Here is a 20348-nt window from a genome sequence, read left to right on the forward strand (position 1 = left end):
GCCACTACCCTCTACCCTATACACAACATACCCTGCCTTCCCTATCATCTCACCTGTCATCCTTTACTTTCCTTTCACACACTTATATTCTTTTATAAAAGCAAAGGTTTCTTATTTAACCATCTCTCTTTTCCCACAAAAACATAAGCACCCAGAAGTTCAAGAACTTCTTTTATACTTCCATATCCAGAGCCTAGAGTGCCTGGAAAAGTTTTGCTAAACTGGATATGTTTTCAGTCTACACTGCCTGGCATATGAGGGATGTTGAAAAATTAGCATCAAGAGATTAGTCTCTGAGCAAGAAGGTTTCACTGGACCAGGTATCCTGACTTTTTCCCTTGCTTGGTTTGTGTTCTCTTAAAATTTGTAAGCTTCACTTGACTCATAAAGGAAATAACAAAAGAAAATCTAATTTGCTAAGGAGTTTGTCATTACAAATATATATTTTAAGTGTGTACTTCTTTTAAAATCATCCAGTGCACTGCAGGAAATACTTCAGTATTTAGACAAGAAAGGCAAAACCTGTTTCAGATGACTGGGAGCTGGCCTCACACTCCCCAAAGGCCTAGATATATCCTGTTGAAGAGAAAAATGTGACACACATCCATCATCAGACAAAGCTACTGTGTGACCATGATGGATCAAAACGAAAACAAAGACATTCTATAACCGTATCTCTATAAATAATAAAAGAGAACAGATTCTAAAGTTTTTGTTTTGTTGTTTTCTCTGGCCACACCAGAAAAACAGCATCTTAGTTGCAGCTTGCAGGATCTTAGTTCCCCAACCACGGACTGAACCGGGGCCCTCGGCAGTGAAAGTGCAGAGTCATAACCACTGGACTGCCAGGGAATTTCCTAAAGATTTTAAATCACCAAAATTCCCCTCTTCTCACTAATGATCGGTACTTCTTAAAAATTAACTTCAGGGCTTCCCTGGTGGTGCAGTGGTTGAGAGTCTGCCTGCCAACGCAGGGGACACGGGTTCGTGCCCTGGTCCGGGAAGATCCCACATGCCGCGGAGCGGCTGGGCCCGTGAGCCATGGCCGCTGAGCCTGCGCATCCAGAGCCTGTGCTCCGCAGTGGGAGAGGCCACAACAGTGAGGCCCGCGTACCGCAAAAAAAAAAAAAAAAAAAATTAACTTCAGCATCATGCCATTCTTTCTGCCTTGTTAGATAATAACTATTATGATTACCCATGACAGAATTTAGCTCACTTCCTCACAGCATCCAATGTAGAATAACGTCTTGCTTCCTTGAATAGCAATCAAATCATCTAACACAAGTCAAAATCCAATAGGAAGTCCTCAAGTGCACCGTTACTGTTACACCCCACATTTTGTGGTCATTCCTAGTATGAGAACTCATTACACTCCCTCCTTCTCCTTGAGAACAGACGTGATCATGGTGGTCTTGGCAAAATGGGACAGAAAACACCATGATTTAAGTGCTTGGTGTTATGAATGAATAAGAAACTAGTCTCATGACAGAAATTATAAGTATAAAAGAATAAAAAATAAAAAGTGGCTGAGGTAAAAATACCTGCCCTTGTATGCACAATAATATTGGCTCAATGTGTAACAATTAGGTGGAGAAAATTACAAGTTGATCTGAAATTCCATAATTACAATGGGATATTTAATATACCCTCTCAGGAAATGAAAAACACAGAATTTCCTAGCAGATGAGTGCTTGTTAAACAGCTAATGAAATATTTCTAAGAAAAAGCTACAAAAGCACTCATTACAGAAAATAATGCACATACTTTGAATCATATACAACCAAAGAGAACTGAAAACATATTCAGGGATTACACTCAGATGTGAGTAAAAGGAAACACTGAGAATCTGCCTGATAGGAGGAAGGTGCTGATTCTACATGGAAGGACTGGGTCTGAGCAGTCACTGCACAGTCAAGAACAGGAACAAACTCACAGGTAGTTCTTTTGGACTGCAACACAAAGGGGAATCAGGAGCACAAAGTCAACAGCAGTATTAACAGACCAAGGTGTTATTACAAATTAGAGCTTTATGAATACAGTCTAGAGAACAGTGTTCAGAGGATATTCTCAACCACGACAGTCTAAATTTCTTGCCAGATGGACACAGCGGGCTTGCAGGAAAATCCAAACTGTGCTGAATCTTCCATGTTGAGCTTTGGAAAACACTGTGGAAGCCTACAGCTCTGATCAAATGGAAGTCAAACAGTCTGTGGTGGTTCTGAGGATACTTTTTCCAGTTTTATTGAGAAATAATTGACATACAGCAGTGTATAAATTTAAAGTGTACAGTATGATTTAACTTATATACATCATGAAAGGATTATCACAATAAGGTTAGTGAACATCCTTCATTTCATATAGATACAAAATTTTAAAGAAATAGAAAAAATTATTTTCCTTTTGATGAGAACTCTTAGGATTTACTCTTTAACAACTTTCTCACGTTGTACATTACATCCCTAGTACTAATTATTTTATAACAGAAAGTTTGTACCTTTTGACTGCCTTCCTTCAATTCCCCCTTCCCCCCACACCTTGCCTCTCATAATCACAAATCTGATCTCTTTATGAGTTTGTTTTTGAAATATAAATGACCTACAACACTATGTTAGTTCCTGTTACACAACATGGCGTTTTGATATTCCTATACATTTCAATATGATCACTAATATAAGTTTAGTTACAATCTCTCAGCATACAAAGATATAATTATTGACTATATTTCCCACACCTTACACTTCATACCTGTGACTCATTTTGCAACTCTAAGTTTGCACCTCTTAGTCTCCCTCACCTATTTCTTTCCTCCCTTACCTCTTCTCCCTCTGCCAACTACCTGTTTGACACAGTAACTCTGTTTCTGTTTTGCTATGTTTGTTCATTATTTTTTTTAGATTCCAAAAGTAAATGAAATTATACAGTATTTGTCTTTCTCTGTCAGACTTATTTCACTTAGGATAATACCTTCTAGGCCCATCCACAATGTTGCAAATGGCAAAATTTCATTTTTTATGGTTGAGTAATATTCCCTTATATATTATAATATTATAAATATATATAATATATACATATATATATGGATTAGATTGGTCCTTTTGGGACTGTAATTTCTGAACCTGGATGTCTGTTTCCTTAGCAGGTTACGGAAGTTCTTGGCTATTATGTCTTCAAGTATGTTTTCTGCCCATTTTCTCTCCTTTCTTTCTGGGACTCCTATAATGAGAATGTTAGTATGCTTGTTGTGTCAGAAGTCTCTTAAACTGTCATTTAAAAAACTTCTTTTTCCTTATTTTCTGTTCAGATTGAGTGATTTCCACTCCTCTGTCTTCCAGTTTGCTGATTCATTCCTCTGTATCATGTAATCTACTACTGATTCTTTCTAGTGTATTTAAAAACATCACTTATTGTATTCAACTGTTTGGTTCTTTGTATTTTTAAAATTTTTGTTAAAAATGACTAATTTCTCACTCTGTTCACCCATTCTTCTCCCAAGTTCTTTGAGCATCTTTATGATCATTACCTTGAACAAGTAGATTGCTTATTTCTGCCTCCTTAGTTCTACTTCTGGGGTCTTATCTTGTTCCTTGTTCGGAACACAGTCCTGTCACCTCACTTTGCCTAATTTGCTTTTTAAATTTCTGTGTATTTGGCACATTGCTTGTTTCCAGGCCTTGGAGAAGCGGCCTTTTGTAGGAGACGTCCTATGTGTTGCCAGCAGTGCTCTCTCCTCTGGACACCAGAGCTCTATGCTCTCGGTGTGCCCCCTAGGTGGGTCCTTCTCGTGTAGCGGGCTGACTAGGTGTGGCTGGCCCTTGGTCCAGTTGGTTGCCAGGTCCTGCCTTGTGGGGAGGTTGCTGTTGGTAGGCAGGGTCAGGACATGAGGTGGCTGGCTATAGAGCCCCAGGGGGTCCGAGGGCCAGTGCTGGCCCACTGGTGGGTGGAGCTAGTTTCCAGGGTGGGAGGACATGGGCCCAGGACCCCCAAATCTACTGTCAGCCTGGTGGTGACTGGGGCCAAATCCCAGGGTGGCTGGCTGAAGGGTCCAAGGTGTCTTAGAGCTGGTAGGTGGGGCTGAGGCCCAGGGAGTCCTGGGGTTAATGCCAGCTCACTGATGCGTGGAGCCAGATCCTGAGGTCTTTGGCTGCAGTAAGCTGGGGGTCTCAGAGTTGGTGTCAGCCCACTGGTGAGCACGGCTTATTTCTGTCACAGACGGCTACAAGGTCTGGGGTGTCCCAAAGCTGGTACTGGCCCACTGGTGAATGGGGCTGGATCCTGGTATAGGCCCACTGGTATATGGGGTTGGGCCCCAACAGCTGGCTGTGGGGCCTCAGGGGTCCCAGGGCCAGTGCCAGGGCAACTGGGGGCTCAATGTGTCTTAAGGCAGCTTGCCATATGGTGGGTGGGGCTGCGTCCCCACCTGGCTAGCTGCTTGGCCTGAGGTATCCCAATACTGGTGCCAACAGGCTGGTGGGTAGTGCAGGTCTCTTGTGCTAATAAGCTAGAAGGACAATTCCAAAACCACACGTGTCAGCACCAGTAGCCCTGTGGTAGAATGAGCTCCCCAAAAGGGCTGTCACAGTGTCTATGTCCCGAGAATAAACATCAGTTGCCTCTTGCTTCTCCAGGATTCTAAGATCAGCAGGTGGGTCAAACCTAGGCTCCTTTCAAATTACTGCTTTTGCCCTGGATTTTGGAGCACATGAGATGTTATGTGCGTCCCTGAAGAGTGGAGTCTCTATTTCCTACAGCCCTCTGACTATCCTGAAAGTAAGCCCTGCTGGTCTTCAAAGTCAAATGTTCTGGGGGCTTGTCTTTCCAGTGCAGGGCCCTTAGGCTGGGGAGCAAGATGTGGGGTTTGGACCCCCTTGCTCCTTGGGACAACTTCTGCAATTGTAATTATCCTCCTGTTTGTGGGTAATGGGTCTTGACTGTAACATTTCTCCACACTTCCTACTGGTCTCGTTGTGGGTCCTTCTTCCTATCTTTACTTGTAGAAGATCTTTTCTGCGAGTGTTCAGGTCTTTCTCATCAATAGTTGCTTGGTAAACAGTTGTAATTTTGGTGTGCCCATGGGAGGAGGTGAGCTCAAGGTCTTCCTACTCCACCATCTTGGACTCTCTTCAGTTTTGAGGATATTCCTGACTGGCAGAGGAAAATGAGCTGGAAGCAAGTGTCTGCAAAGGCCCTATGCTTCTTGTGTGTCTCTTTCCGTACAGGTGGCTCCAAAATCTACCTAATCCTATTTCACATCTGCATTTCATGTTACCTGTAAATTAGACTTTGGTGAATTCTAACATGGGACCATAAAAGCAACAGAGTCTAGAAAATGTAGTTCACAACATTACTCACATTGACGTAACAGTCAAAAAGGGTCATCTCCAACTCTAAATTTTATTGTCCTCTCACAGGTCTCTCTTAATGCAAATTCCATAGCCCAAATCCCAGCCAGAGGAATGACAAATAACAAAGGACAAAAGATGAAAACAATAATTCACATGAGAGTATATGATGAACTTTGCATACTTACAAATATATTCCAACTCACTATTAGCAAAGAAATGGAATATAGCTCTTCAGGCCAATGAAAAGTTAGTTTTCTCTTAAGAAGTAAAGGTGGAATATGTATATAATGTATAAGGGATGTTGAGTACTTGCCGCAGGAGGCCAGTACAATAAACAAACAAGTACCAAAGTGTCATTTTTCAGTGTTCCCTTATTTGCAGAAAAATATTATATAAAAATTAAACCCACTTACATATTAGAAATGCACTTCAATTCACCCATGGATCAAAGAGTCTTCAAAATAAAAACAAAAATTTTACTGAGTAAAGGATAAAATTACCTATTAAACTTAGGAACGATTGCCTAAAGAGTACCTACAGAATTATCTTACCTCAATATTTACTTGCAAAAGTAAGTACTACTCCATACTACAGATAATAACTTTAAGAATGTGCCACTGATAAGGACAATATATGTTTAAAGTTTATAACACTTCTTCCATATTGTAACTTTGAGTATTCTACATGAATTAATTTGTACCAGGCTTACCCATATTACTTACATTAACATGAGTTTTTTCCAGTGCAGTTTTCACATGACTATAAAAATATGTTTCAACTGAATAGTTTGTTTTACTTTTCAGTTACATGGTATCTATCCAGTGTACATTCTCATATGGTTTTCTAAGGATGTAGGGCAAATGAAGGTTTTCATATATTGTTTACATTTAACAGAATTCTCTCTAGAGTGAGTTCTTTCCCAAGAAAATGGGACTGAAGACTTCCCCAACTCCTCACACTTACATGGTGTGCACCGTCTTGTGTTCTTAAAATGTTGTGATAAAGGCTTTCCAATATTCCTTATGTTCAGTTTCTGGTAAGAGTTCTTTCACGTATTTGAACATGATAGGAATTGCTGAGGGCTTTACCATATAGTTTGCATTCACATTTCTCTCCAGTGTAAATTCTTTTCTTGTATTCAGAATGAACTGGGACAACTGAAGGTTCTCCTACACTCCTGACATTCATAGGCCTACTTTCCATTATGAGTGTTTTCATGGTTTTGAACAGAACTGGGACAATCGAAGGCTTTCCTATAATTTTCACATTTGTGTGGTTTATCTCCAGTGTGAGTTTTCATGATTTCATAATGAACTGAAAAAATCGAAGGCCTTCCCACATTCCTTACACTATTAGGTCCATCTCCAGTGTGCTTCACCACGTCTTGAAAATTTAGTGATAGAGTTGAAGGCTTCCCCACTTTCTTACATTCATAGCGCTACTCACCAATATGAGTTCTTTCATGGTTTCGTAAAGAACGGAGATGACTGAAGGCTTTACTACAATTCTTACATTCATACGGTTTCTCTCTAGTGTGAGTTCTTTCATGGTTTCGTAATGAACTGGGACAATCGAAGGCTTTCCCACATTTCTTACATGTATAAGGTCCAACTCCAGTGTGCTTTATCATATGTAAACGAAATTTTGAGAGAAAAATGAATGCTTTCCCACATTCCTTACATTCATAGGGTTTCTCTCCACTATGAGTTCTTTCATGACTTCGAAGGGAACTGAGATAACTGACGGCTTTACCACATTGTTTACATTGATAGGGTTTCTCCCCAGTATGACTTCTTTCATGTTTTTGAAGGAAACTGGGATAACTGAAGGCTTTACCACATTCCTTACATGCATGAGGTTTCTCTCCAGTATGAGTTCTTTCATGTCTTCGAAGGGACCTAGGAGTACTGAAGGCTTTACAACATTCCTTACATTCATAGGGCTTTTCTACACTGTGAATCCTTTCATGACTTTGAAAGTAATTGGGACAATCAAAGACTTTCCCACACTCCTTACATTTATAAGGTCCATCTCCAGTGTGCTTCATCACGTGTCTTTGAAATTTGATGAGAGAACTGAAGGCTTTCCCACATTCTTTACATTCATAAGGTTTCTCTCCACCATGACTTCTTTCATGTTTTCGACAGGAATTTGGACAACTGAAGGCTTTACCACATTTTTTACATTCATAGGGCTTTTCTTCACTGTGTCTCCTTTCATGGCTTTGAAAGGATCTGGGACAACTGAAGGCTTTACCACATTGCCTACACTCATAGGGTTTCTCTCCACTATGAATTTTTTCATGTCTGCGAATGGAAGTGGGCCAACTGAAAGTTTTCCCACATTGTTTACATTTATAAGGCTTCTCTCCTGTGTGAGTCCTTACATGTATTTGAAATGAACTGGGAGTAATGAATGCTTTCTCACATTCCTTACATTTATAAGGTCCATCTCCAGAGTGACTTACCATGTGTGCCCGAAGGCTTGAGAGAAAAATAAAACCTTTTCCACATTCCTTACATTCATAGGGTTTCTCTCCATTATGATTTCTTTCATGTTTTCGAAGAGAACTGGAATAACTGAATGCTTTACTACATTTTTTACATTCATAGAATTTCTTTCCATTGTGATTTCTTTCATGGTTTTGTAATCCTACACGGGAAATAAAAGCCTTACCACATTGCTTACATTCATAGGGTTTCTCTCCTGTGTGAGTCCTTTCATGTGTTTGAAAAGTTCGACGATATCTAAAGGCTTTTCCACATTGTTTACATTGATAGGGTTTCTCTCCCATGTGGGTTTTTTCATGTATTTGTAGTGCACTTAAAAAAGTAAAAACTTTCCCACATTCCTTACATTTATAGGGAGCATCTCCAGTGTGTGTTATCATGTGTCTCCGAAAGGTTGTGAGCCACTTAAAGAGTTTCCCACATTCCTTACATTTATAAGGAGTATGTCCAGTGTGCATTATCATGTGTCTTTGAAAGGTTGTGAGCCACATAAAGGATTTCCCACATTCTTTACATTCATAGGGCTTTTCTCCTGTATGAATCCTTTTATGTGTTTGAAAGGATGTGCGAAAACGAAAAGCTTTCCCACATTCCTTACATTTATAGTTCTCCTGTCCACTGTGTTTTCTTTCATGTTTTTCAAAACACTGAAGATAACTGAAGGATTTACCACATTCCTTACATTTATATGGCTTCTCTTCATATTTCTGACACTCATACAGTTTGTGCCCACTATGATGGTTGATATGCCTATTAAGGGATGAATGATGCATAAAGACTTTTCCACATGCACTGCATTCATGTAGTTTCACTCCAGTAGTTTTCTTGTTCAGACTGAGTTTTGGAATAAGGCTGAAGTTTCCTGCACATTGACTACCCTCTTTACTTTCACAGAGTCTCTCTACAACATGACTTCTGTAAAAAATGAGAATCATGTTAGTAATGATTTCTTTACCAACAATTTAATATTTATTAGTAGGATATTTGAACTACATTTTTATGAGCTATAGCAAAAGTGTAGGTTATCTCCCTTGTCTGAATTGTTTTTGATTGAATATAAGAAATGCCCTGCAAGAAGACTTCACTCTTGGAATTATCAAAACACTGATATTCACATATAGGGCTTGTTAATACTGTTTCCAAGAGAACTATTTTCCAAACACTAAATATCTATGTCACATATTAGAAAGTATTTGGGGGAAACTTTTTCTGAGAATAAATAAATGTGAAGCAGGCATTATGTGTTTAGGTCCCTTCTTTTAAAATTTCATCACCTACCAGGACCCTCATATAAGGCACTACTTTCTGTTGTGAGTGTGACTTACCTTAGCTTTCTCCCCTGGTTTTTGTGCTGATCTTCAATGTCATGATCCTCCCATTTTTTCCCTAAATTGCAGATGCAGAGAAACGATTCCAAAATATTAGAAATTATAGAACAATTATTAGATTCTATATTCATTGTTGGCTGTGACCAGGCCTAGTTTATATACCAACATCCTCCCTTCCACATAGGACATCTTGGAAGACCATCAATGAGCAAGAAATATTTGTTCCCTAATTGACAAAGTAAAGGAAAGCTGTCACCCTTACCTATTGAGGCCAGGTTTCTGAAGGTTTCCCGCATCACATCTCTGTAGAGTTTCTTCTGTGAAGGATTCAGTAAAGCCCACTCCTCCAGGGTGAAATTCACAGCCACATCTTCAACGGCTACTGAGTCCTAAAATACCCCAAATATGTGTATAGCAGGATGCATGACACTGACAGGACTAGACATCTATACACCATTTTTGTTTTGTTTTGTTTTGTGTTTATTTTTGGCTGCGTTGGGTCTTCGTTGCTGCGCGTGAGCTTTCTCTAGTTGCAGCAAGCAGGGGCTACTCTTCATTGCAGCACGCAGGCTTCCCATTGTGGTGGCTTCTCTTGTTGCAGAGCACAGGCTCTAGGCACGTGGGCTTCAGTATTTGTGGCACGCGGGATCTAGAGCGCAGGCTCAGTAGTTGTGGCACAGGGGCTTAGTTGCTCCGTGGCACGTGGGATCTTCCTGGGCCAGTGATTGAACCCGTGTCCCCTGCATTGGCAGGCAGTTTCTTAACTGCTGTGCCATCAGGGAAGCCCTATACACTATTTATATGAAGGTTATGTATTATTCTGTTGTATCCAAACATTTATTCTATGACTTGATCATCAGGAACTTACTCTGTCTCTACTTCCTCACAAATTTAGCAGCATAATGAACATGGAAATATTTACTCTGATCACATTACATCTCATTTCTCACTAACAGCGGGGTCCAGAACATGTTGGGAAATGACAGGCATGATATATAAATGAAATGAATGTTACCATTTTAAGACCATCAATACCTTGTGAGGAAAAACTCTTTCATCTCCTTCCTTTTTACATACCATTTATAGCACTTATGAGGCAGAGGGTCAGATCTGCACAAACTTTTATGAATAAGAACATAGTGCTGAACTGGAAGCTTTTTCTTCTATTCCCATCACCGAACAAGAGTCTAAGAAAACTGTAAAACTTTTAATAGGATCCAGCTGGCCAATTTGGCCATAAAGTAATCCAGGCCTTTATAAGTAGTCAGATGTAGATGACAGAAAAAGAATATTCTTGTGGGGAAATAGTGCTGTTAATTTGTGTAATATTTACCACAGATTCAGTTTTTCCTTTCTCTTTGTTTGATCTGATGCACTAGAAAGTTAATTGGCGCTTACAGTTAATTGGCGCAGACAGTAGGAAGATAGCATGAAAACACAGACCACAAAATTCCTATAGTCATGTGCCTCAGGGCTGCTTAGAGGCGTACATAGGCACACAGAGTGAGACAATATGCCAGAGGAGCTCTTTATGGCAGATCTAGAACACAGTGCCCTGTGTCTTCCTAACCTTGAGGAACAGATTAAGAGATGTAGATTGCAAGTGCATTCACTGAAAATCACAAGGGTTTGATGGTGAATCTGCCCATAAGTATGAAATACACAAAGGATTCAACAGTGCTTTCCTCCTAAAGAACATAAATCTCCATTTTCAAATTGCAGGAGGAAGTTATTTCCTGACCAGCCACTCTAGAGGCTGCCCTGCCGACTTCTCTAATTTCCAAGTTCCCACAAGGTTTACAGGAACATGACAGCTTGACCCCCTGGGGATAGGAATCCCTTTACTGATGACAGCACACATTGCCAATAGTGTATGAAAGGTTTTATTACCTAAATAATTGAGGTATCTGAGGAAAGTAAGGCAGGCCTCTCCAGAGCTTTCAAGGAATGGCTTCACAAGCAAGGAAAGGTAATTGGATTTTTTAAAAACTGAAGTTAGGGGCTGGGTTAGGATGAGGGTTCACACACAAGAGCAGGATCTTAAGAGGATTGAATCTCTTGCCACTGCCAATGGAAGAACGACTAAGGCTTTCTGATCACTTTGTATAGATGTGGGTAAAAGTATAAAGAGGATGAATAAGATTTTAAAGCAGTCAGCAATCAATAATCAAAAATTGAAGACAGAGACTTACAGGTTCTAATCTGGCATTTAAGGAACTTAGAAGTCACCATTCCTGGCCTCAAAGAAAAAAAATGAAAAAAACTTGAACAAGTCTTCTTAGACCTATCAGAGCATGAGGTCACAGGCAAAACACTCTCTCTAAAACTGGGAAAGAAGAAATAAAGATGGCATGTAAAAATAAGCACCAGGGACTTCCCTGGTGGTCCAGTGGTTAAGACTTCGCCTTCCAATGTAGGGGGTGCAGGCTTGATCCCTAGTTGGGGAGCTAAGATCCCATATGCCTAGCGGCCAAAAAACCAAAACATAAAAACAGAAATAATATCGTAACAAAATTCAATAAAGACTTTAAAAAATGTCCACATCAAAAAAAAAGTAATAATAATAATAAAAAATACCAAATACTCTGTTCTTAACAAGGCCTGTACTGAAAACAATATATTTCACCAGAGGCTAACACAAAGCCAAAAAAACAAAAACAAAACAAACAAGACAGAACACAATATCCATGAACTGTACAGGAATGACAGGTTTAAAATACACAAAATGGGAATATCTAAAAAAAAAAAAAAAGATACACAGAAAGGAACAGAAAAAATGAAGTAATAATCATTGAGATTTTCCTAAAATTAATCATAAATGGCATTCTGTAGATCCAAAAAGCTTAAAGAACACTAAATGTGAAAAATACATACCAAGTATATCATATTCTAACTAGAGAAAAATCAAAGAGAAAGAGAATATAGTGAAAAAAAGCCAGAGGGGGAACCCACCTTACTTATAGAGAAAAAAGATTAGAATTAAATCAGACTTCTTTTCAGAAACCATGCAAGCAGGAAGAGAGTAGAGTGAAATATTTAAATAAATGAAAGGAGGGGGGAAATGAACATAAAAAGATTTGATACAATTCAACATCCATTTATGGTAACAAATTAATAATAGAATGGAACTCTCTGTTCTTGAGAAAAATATCTACAGGACACCTGCAGCTAACATCATACTTAGATACAACACCAAAAACAAAAAAACAAACAAACCATGAAGGGAAAAAATGATAAGTCTCACTTTGTTAAAAGGAAAATTCCTGTGCTAGGAAAGTGTTAAGTGATTGAAAAGACAAGTCACAGACTAGGAGAATGTCTTTGTAACACACATATCTGCTAAATGACTTGGTATCCAGAATATACATAGAATTCTTGGGGACTTCCCTAGTGGTGCAGTGGATAAGACTCTGTGCTCCCAATGCAGGGGGCCCGAGTTCAATCCCTGGTCAGGGCACTAGATCCCAAATGCATGCCACAACTAAGAGTTCACATGCCACAACTAAGGAGCCCCTGTACTGCAACTAAGGAGCCCTGGAGCCACAACTAAGTAGCCCATGTGCCGCAACTAAGGAGCCCACAAGCTGCAACTAAGACCCAGTGCAACCAAATAAATAATTTTTTAAAAACCCCAAAACAAAATATATATATAATTCTTAAAACTCAACAGTAAGAAGACAAACAACTCAATTAAAAATCGGAAAAAGATCTGAACAGACACCACACCGAACAAGATATACAGATGGGAAATAAGCAATATGAAAACATGCTCAACGAATGTCTTTGGGAAATTACAAAAAAACACAACATTGATATGTCACTACACACTTATTAAATGGCTAAATTCAAAACACTCAGAACACCAGATATTAGTGAAGATGTGAAGCTGCTGGTAATCCTCATTCCTTGGTGGTGGGAATGAAATTTGGTATGCCTACATTGGAAGATAAGAATTTTCCATCAATACTTAATATACTCTTATACATATGGTAAGATCCAGCAATCACATTCCTTGGTAGAGACCTAAATTAGTGGAAACCTTAAGTACACACAAAAGCCTACACATGAATGTTTCTAGTGTTTTATTCATAATGGGCAAGAGTTAGAGGTAAGCATGATGTCCTTCAAGAGTCGAATGGATAAACAATCAGTGTCATTCCCACTGTAATAAGATGAAATATTGTTCAGTGAAAAAATAAAATGAGGTATCAAGCCATGGAAACACATGAAGGAATCTTAAAAGTACACTGCTAAGTGAAAGAAGCCAATCTGACAAGGCAACACAAGATTCCAAGTATATGACATTCTGGAAAAGACATTATTATGAGCCAGAAAAAGATCTTTGGTTCTGAAGGATTTGGGGGTTGAAGGGAGAGATGAATGAATAGATGAAGCATAAGGGACTTTGAGGGAACTGAAACTACTCTATAGGATAGAGAAATGATGGATACTTTTCAATAAACATTTACCAAAACCCATAGATCCTATAACACAAAGAGTCATTGATAATAAAAACTGTGGACTTTAATGCATCACTATTGGTTCAGTAATTGTTATAAATGTACTGTGGTAATACAAGATGTATAAAGCAGTGCAAACTGTGTGGATGCAGAGGGGTTATGTGGGAACTACTAAGGAAAAGAATTACAGGACCACAATATTCAAGAGATAAAGAATCCAAAGGAAAGAAAAGCAAATATTTGAATCAGCTGAGATAAGCACACTGCTTCCCTACCGTTCAAAACGAAAATCCACATTCAGAAAGTTAAATACATTCTTAAAATTGTGGCCCAGACACTCCCGACTGAGATAGAACCCCTAGAAATGAGTCAGTCCCTGGTGAAGAAGGGTAGGGACCCAAAATAAACTCTGGCAGCTGCACATACTCTTCTCTTGCTTGGCCACGTGCGAGCCCTTCCTCCCCCAGGCTTCCATTCTCACAAGTGAGGAATTTCTCAGCAGGTTCCAACCCAAATGAACTCCCAACTTCATAAACCCTTTGTCAAGGAGACAGAACACCAACCTCCATAGACTTTCCTGTGCACAAATTACACTGAATGCGCCGACATTATGGATGCAACACTTAGGCATACATCTGCACCTGAAAAAACCACTATTACAACTGCAGAAAGAAATCACCGAATCTCCTCCGCCTCCCCAGGTGCACCTGAACCCCCATCTTTCCAGGGCTCCGTACCTTCTCTAAGCATAAAGGCTCCTTCTGTAGTGGGTGCGAGCAGGTGAGAAAACCTACAAGGAGAGGTTCCCCAGGAAGAACCAATTGGTCTTCACTTCCACCTCTCTGTGCACGCTCAGAGAGGGCCTTGGTTTGGCTCACCCACCACAGGCCATACTCAACACTGGAGTTACTTGACACCACTATTACATTTTAATGACACAAACACACTGACCAATCCAGTAAATTCACTCAGACTCAGTGTCTATGTGGAAAGGAGGAAAGAAAACTGGAACGCACTTTACTAGTTCAACCAGAAAATCCCAAATATATATTCCTTTCAGCAAAGAAGATGTCAGTTAATTATTATTTCATGGCAAGACTTGTTTTGTAATTAATTAATCATACTTGAACACTTCTGGTCTGCAAGTCTAAACCCTGGAATTTCATTTGAAATCATCCAAAAGTAATGAACAGCCCTCTGAAACAACTATAGTCAGGGTAAGAGGGAGTGAAACCAGTATCTTAAGTGAAATGCAGTACTGGAACCTTTCTTTTCACCCCTGAAATTCAGCTCTTTTTTTTGCCTCTTTGGAAATGTTTTATGCTATCTTTCGAGCCTACTGATTAAATAAAAATGTATTTACTCCTACTGAAAATGGACACTTAAATAAAGCAATAAATCTTTTCAGGTCAACAAAAGCAGGGAGGGGGCTTCCCTGGTGGCGCAGTGGTTGAGAGTCCGCCTGCCGATGCGGGGGACACGGGTTCGTGCCCCGGTCCGGGAGGATCCCACATGCCGCGGAGCGGCTGGGCCCGTGGGCCGTGGCCGCTGAGCCTGCGCGGCTGGAGCCTGTGCTCCGCAACGGGAGGGGCCACAACAGTGAGAGGCCCTCGTACCGCAAAAAAAAAAAAAAAAGCAGGGAGGGACAAGGCTGACAGAACAGATCTCCCAGGAAAGTTTCAAAAAGGAACCTCCAACCAAAGGATTTTCCGTAGGATGTCTGGGCCCAGGAAAGATCCTGGGACGAGAGGCACAAGGATTTCATACAACATAGCTCCAGGCGGTCATTCTCGGCTTTCCTCTCATGTAAAATACATACAAAAAAATAAAGCTTTCAAAAACAGCCCATCCGTGGCTCTACTTAAGAAGGATAAACAGGGCTTCCCTGGTGGCGCAGTGGTTGAGAGTCCGCCTGCCGATGCAGGGGACACGGGTTCGTGCCCCGATCCCGGAAGATCCCACATGCCGCGGAGCGGCTGGGCCCGCGAGCCATGGCCGCGGAGCCTGTGTGTCCGGAGCCTGTGCTCCGCAACGGGAGAGGCCACAGCAGTGAGAGGCCCGCGTACAGCAAAAAAAAAAAAAAAAGAAGGATAAACAATTAAAATATTGTGGCTATTTGAAATGTACCACGGCGGACAAACAGTAGAATATGCTGTGAATCAGAGAGAGGAAGCTGGCGTTTGGGAATGCGAAAGGGATTTGTAAATTTAGGGATTTATCGCCAACCCTAGGAAGAGCTACGCTGGTAAAACGGGGTTGTGGATTTGAGACCCCGCTCCCCCCAAATTTGAAAAACTCAAGAGAAAACGTGTCGCGCTGGGGAGAAAGGAGGGAATGGGGACCTCACACACCACAGCTCCTCCCACGCATAAAGCCCAGACCCCGAGTCTAACGACCCTCCCGCGGTCACCGCACAACCTGGGGGAGACGCGGGGCTGCGGGCGCAGAGCTGCGCAGAGAGGCTCCGGGGTCAGGACCGACGTCGCCGCGCACCAAGGGACGGGACAGGACGCCCGGTGTCCCGGCTGCCGGCCCCGCCCCGCCCCCACGCTGCGAGCCAAGAGCGGACTGAGGTCCGAGCGGCGCCCCGGGTGGACTCGGGCCAGCGGACTCCGAAGTTGACCGCGGGGAGGCCCGGGTCCCGCCACGGCCGCTTCCGGCCGGTTCCCACCAGCCCCTCCTCTCCGTCTCCACACTCAGGGAAGCACACTCACCATTTCTAGGTTTCCTGGGTCTCCCTGAATCTTTCCTACGACTCCCACGACCCGTATAGATCACAGCACAACAGAGCCTGCGGCGGAAGAAAAAGACCACTAGGGGAAGATAAGCATCGGGAGCAAAGCCAGAGCGATTAGCTACGGCCCTTCCGTTGAGGGGCGTCACCCCACCCACAGGCCCCAGCGATCTCCCTGATTGGGCAGTTCCAAAGGCCGCGCCCCCTCGTGCCTGAGTGACAGCGGGGCGGGAGGACGCTTGGCTCAGGCGAACCGGCTTCAGCCGATGGTGGTAACCTGTCCCCGCGGGAATATTTGAATTTAAACAGAGCTTATTCCTGTCCTAAGGCTGACTCTGTAGTCTTCCCGCAGCTTGGTCGGGACGCGAGGTCACAGGTGTACACAGGGAATTCCTCATTCAGTTTGAAGATGAAGCAAGTATAGACAAGAGGGCGCCCAGACTAGGACAAACTGCAACAAGAGGGCTTGGTGTAACTGGAACTGTGACCCTTGTTTAGAAACGTAGCCACTTCAGTGTGACATCACTATCTGTAATAAAGAGTCACGCTCCGTTTTTTTGTTTTTTTTGTTTTTTTTGCGGTACGGGGGCCTCTCACTGTTGTGGCCTCTCCCGCTGCGGAGCACAGGCTCCGGACGCGCAGGCTCAGCGGCCATGGCTCACGGGCCCAGCCGCTCTGCGGCATGTGGGATCTTCCCGGACCGGGGCACGAACCCATATCCCCTGCATCGGCAGGCGGACTCTCAACCACTGCGCCACCAGGGAAGTCCTCAGGCTCCGTTTTAATCTTTGAAATTTGACAGCCTTGAGCCTTCTACCCATCTCTTCCCCACTCTCACTCATTTGAGAAGAATCCCAGAGCGCTTGGCTCTGGTGGGGAGTTTGAACCCCACAGTCCTAGCTGGGGGAAGGGACTCTTCTCTAAGCAGAGGGTGTGAGATGTGTCATTAAACTATCAAGTTTCATTAAATTCACACTTAACACTGGAAGGAAATTTATTTTAGATCAATGTTAGCTTGTGTCCCTAGAGAATTTTGAAATGTAAAAAGCTATAAGATCCCTAAGGCAATTGAATTCCTATTTTCACTAAAATAACAAAAACAACAATAACAAACCGTAACGTAAATGTGAGATGCACCTGGAAACTCTTTTTACCCCTCCAAGCTCTACTTTGAGGTATAACTAATAAAATGGTCTAATTTGAGGATGACAATACAATGATTTGAGATACTTATACTGTATTGTATAAATGAAATTTGCTAAAAGGGTGGATCTTAAGAGTTCTCAACACACACACACACACACACACATACACACACACACACACACGATAACAATTTGAGGTGATGGATGTGTTAAATAACCTGGAAACTCTTAGATGTCTAAGAGCCTGAATTGCTTGCATTGCAAAACTCTTAATGCATCTATCCACTTATATGAACGCTTTATTGAGATACAACACACATACTATACAATGGACCCTTTAATGTCTAAAACTCACTGGTTTTCAGTGAAACCAAATTCCCCTAAAACAAAGTTCCCATACTGAGTTTATGATTAATCTCTTTATCCAAAACTTTATTCCCTTTCTTGTCCCCTCTGACCTAATCAACTAGAGTCAAATTGCTGTTGTAGATAACATCGTTAATGTACTGAAATTGCTATTACAGATACCATCATTAACGTACAGAGGTTGTTTCTCCAGGGCAAGATAAGCTAACAGACCTCCAAGCCATGGACCACCTGGGCTGGGAATCATAAACGAGAGACATCCTGACTCCTGAAACTATCATTAAGAAATGTCACAGAAGTGTCACAAGATGATGATTAATCCCAGCCTCTTTGTTCTTCCCCTTAAAAAACCCCTTAACTCAAAGACCAAGCTGGAGTGGATCTGAGACTTGTCTCCCACTCCCTTGCTTGGCACCCTGCAAATAAACGCTTACTTTGCTGCAAACACCCACTGTCGGAGCTTTCTGTGCTGTGGGCACATGAGCCCTTGTTTATAGCATCAGTATATTCACAGGTAGATTCAATAGTCACCACTACAGCCAATTTCTGAACATTTTCCTCACCTTAAAAAGAAACTCCTCTGCTCTCTTCTATTCCCTAGTGGGAACAAATTCAACAGCTATTTATCCAGTGATTTATATACAGGAAGGGTCTCTGGGGAAAAAAGAATGCAGGTGACCAAGTGTAATCTCCTTGTAAATATACTGAAAACTGAGCTCTTGGTAAATAGACTAATAACCTTTGATAGAGAAGAGTCCTCACCAAAAGAATACTTTTTTTTTTTTTTTGCGGTATGCGGGCCTCTCACTGTTGTGGCCTCTCCCGTTGCGGAGCACAGGCTCCGGACGCGCAGGCTCAGCGGCCATGGCTCACGGGCCCAGCTGCTCCGCGGCATGTGGGATCTTCCCGGACCGGGGCACGAACCCGTTGTCTCCTGCATCGGCAGGCAGACTCTCAACCACTGCGCCACCAGGGAAGCCCAATAATACTTTTATTAGGACATTTCTGGTTTAGTATTTTTATGGTAAATAAATCATAATCACAGATTTATAGAAGAGCATGACTACTTAGAAAATGCCACATAAACTACTCAACTGAGTGTAAAATGGAAATTTATAGTAACCTGAGTTAAATCAATCACATTTTCACTCTGGAAACTGGGCTCAAGGGACACACAAAAAAAGTTGACAATGAGATATAATTTCCCTGATCACTTGACTTAAAATTGCAACTCACTGCCAAACCCATTTCTGACTCACCCTAGTCTTCTCTAGTATTTTTCATAAAGCTCACAATTTCCTTATGTAGTGTGTAATTTATTCTTCATTGTTTATTGTTTATTGCCTGTCTCTCTTCATTGGAATATAAGATGCATGAATAAAGAAATCTATTCTTGCTTCATTGATTTATACTAAACCCTTCAATAGTGACAAGTATGCAAAAAAGTGTTAGCTGAATGCAGACTGGAGCTACTATGGATCATGTGCAAAATGAAGCTATGGGAATTCAGATTGGGGTTAAGAGATTGCGTTTGTATGAATTATAGAAGTTAAGAAGGAGAGAGAGCGCTTACCCTGGTGGCGCAGTGGTTAAGAATCCATCTGCCAATGCAGGGGACACGGGTTTGAGCCCTGGTCCGGGAAGATCCCACATGCTGCGGAGCAACTAAGCCCGTGTGCCACAACTACTGAGCCTGTGCTCTAGAGCCCGCAAGCCACAACTACTAAAGCCCGCACACCTACAGCCTGTGCTTCCCAACGAGAAGCCACCGCATTGAGAAGCCTGCGCACCACAACGAAGAGTAGCCCCCACTCACCACAACTAGAGAAAGTTCGTGCACAGCAATGAAGACCCAACACAGACAAAAATAAATAAATAAAATAAATAAATTAAAAAAATAAAACCTCTGTGAAGAAGGAGAGAGGCGGGAGGAAGACAAGAAAAGAGATAAGAGAATATGAAGGAAAAGGAAAAAGGAATTGATGGGAATGAGGAAAAGGAGAGGAAAGAGTAAAGAAGAGTATAGGATTAACTCATCTCTAGAGATCTTTTAGTTCTTGTCCTTATAATCATTGGTTGTTTATCTTCTTGGATCTCTAAGGAATTCTCTAAGAGACCCCTATACGTAACTACACTAAACCACCTATTTCCCAAACATTTAAAAAGTGGATTTCCGGTTCCTAACACACAAAAAACTCTCATGAGAAAGAATGAGTTCCCTGAAATCTACTACAAAATATTTTAATCTAATTCAATAGTAACATGAACAATAATCACAGTAAAAATCATTTTGATGACAAACAAAAGTATTCTCATTTTTTTAAATGAATGAAACCTTTTCTTCAAAGTGAATGAATCTTTAAAGGTTGCATTCAAATTTTTATAAATCTGATACTTTTGGAGATATGTGTATTTTAAAAATTTCCAATAAAACTATGAAAATATAATTGAGAACACTAGTTC

General features: G+C 41.4%; 1 protein-coding gene across 3 annotated transcripts; it reads right to left on the reverse strand.

The window, feature by feature from the left end:
- Positions 1–5012: 5012 nt before the first annotated feature.
- LOC309804843 (uncharacterized protein) lies at positions 5013–16445 on the reverse strand. Of its 3 annotated transcripts, none has more exons than XR_014294177.1 (5): positions 16355–16445; positions 9443–9569; positions 9178–9238; positions 6065–8767; positions 5067–5142 (listed from the first exon to the last, which is right to left on the reverse strand). XR_014294177.1 is itself a non-coding variant. In XM_082622494.1 (4 exons), exons 1-4 carry the CDS (start codon positions 16355–16357, stop codon positions 6781–6783), a joined length of 2178 nt encoding a protein of 725 aa, XP_082478620.1. In that variant the 5' UTR covers positions 16358–16445; the 3' UTR covers positions 5013–6780. The 3 variants fall into 3 exon arrangements, 1 of the variants encoding a protein (XP_082478620.1); XR_014294178.1 differs by having other exon boundaries at positions 5111–5142; positions 6306–8767; XM_082622494.1 differs by having other exon boundaries at positions 5013–8767.
- Positions 16446–20348: the final 3903 nt, after the last annotated feature.

The sequence above is a fragment of the Mesoplodon mirus genome (assembly GCF_964341445.2).
Source record: "Mesoplodon mirus genome assembly, chromosome: 5".
Lineage (NCBI taxonomy): Eukaryota > Metazoa > Chordata > Mammalia > Artiodactyla > Ziphiidae > Mesoplodon > Mesoplodon mirus.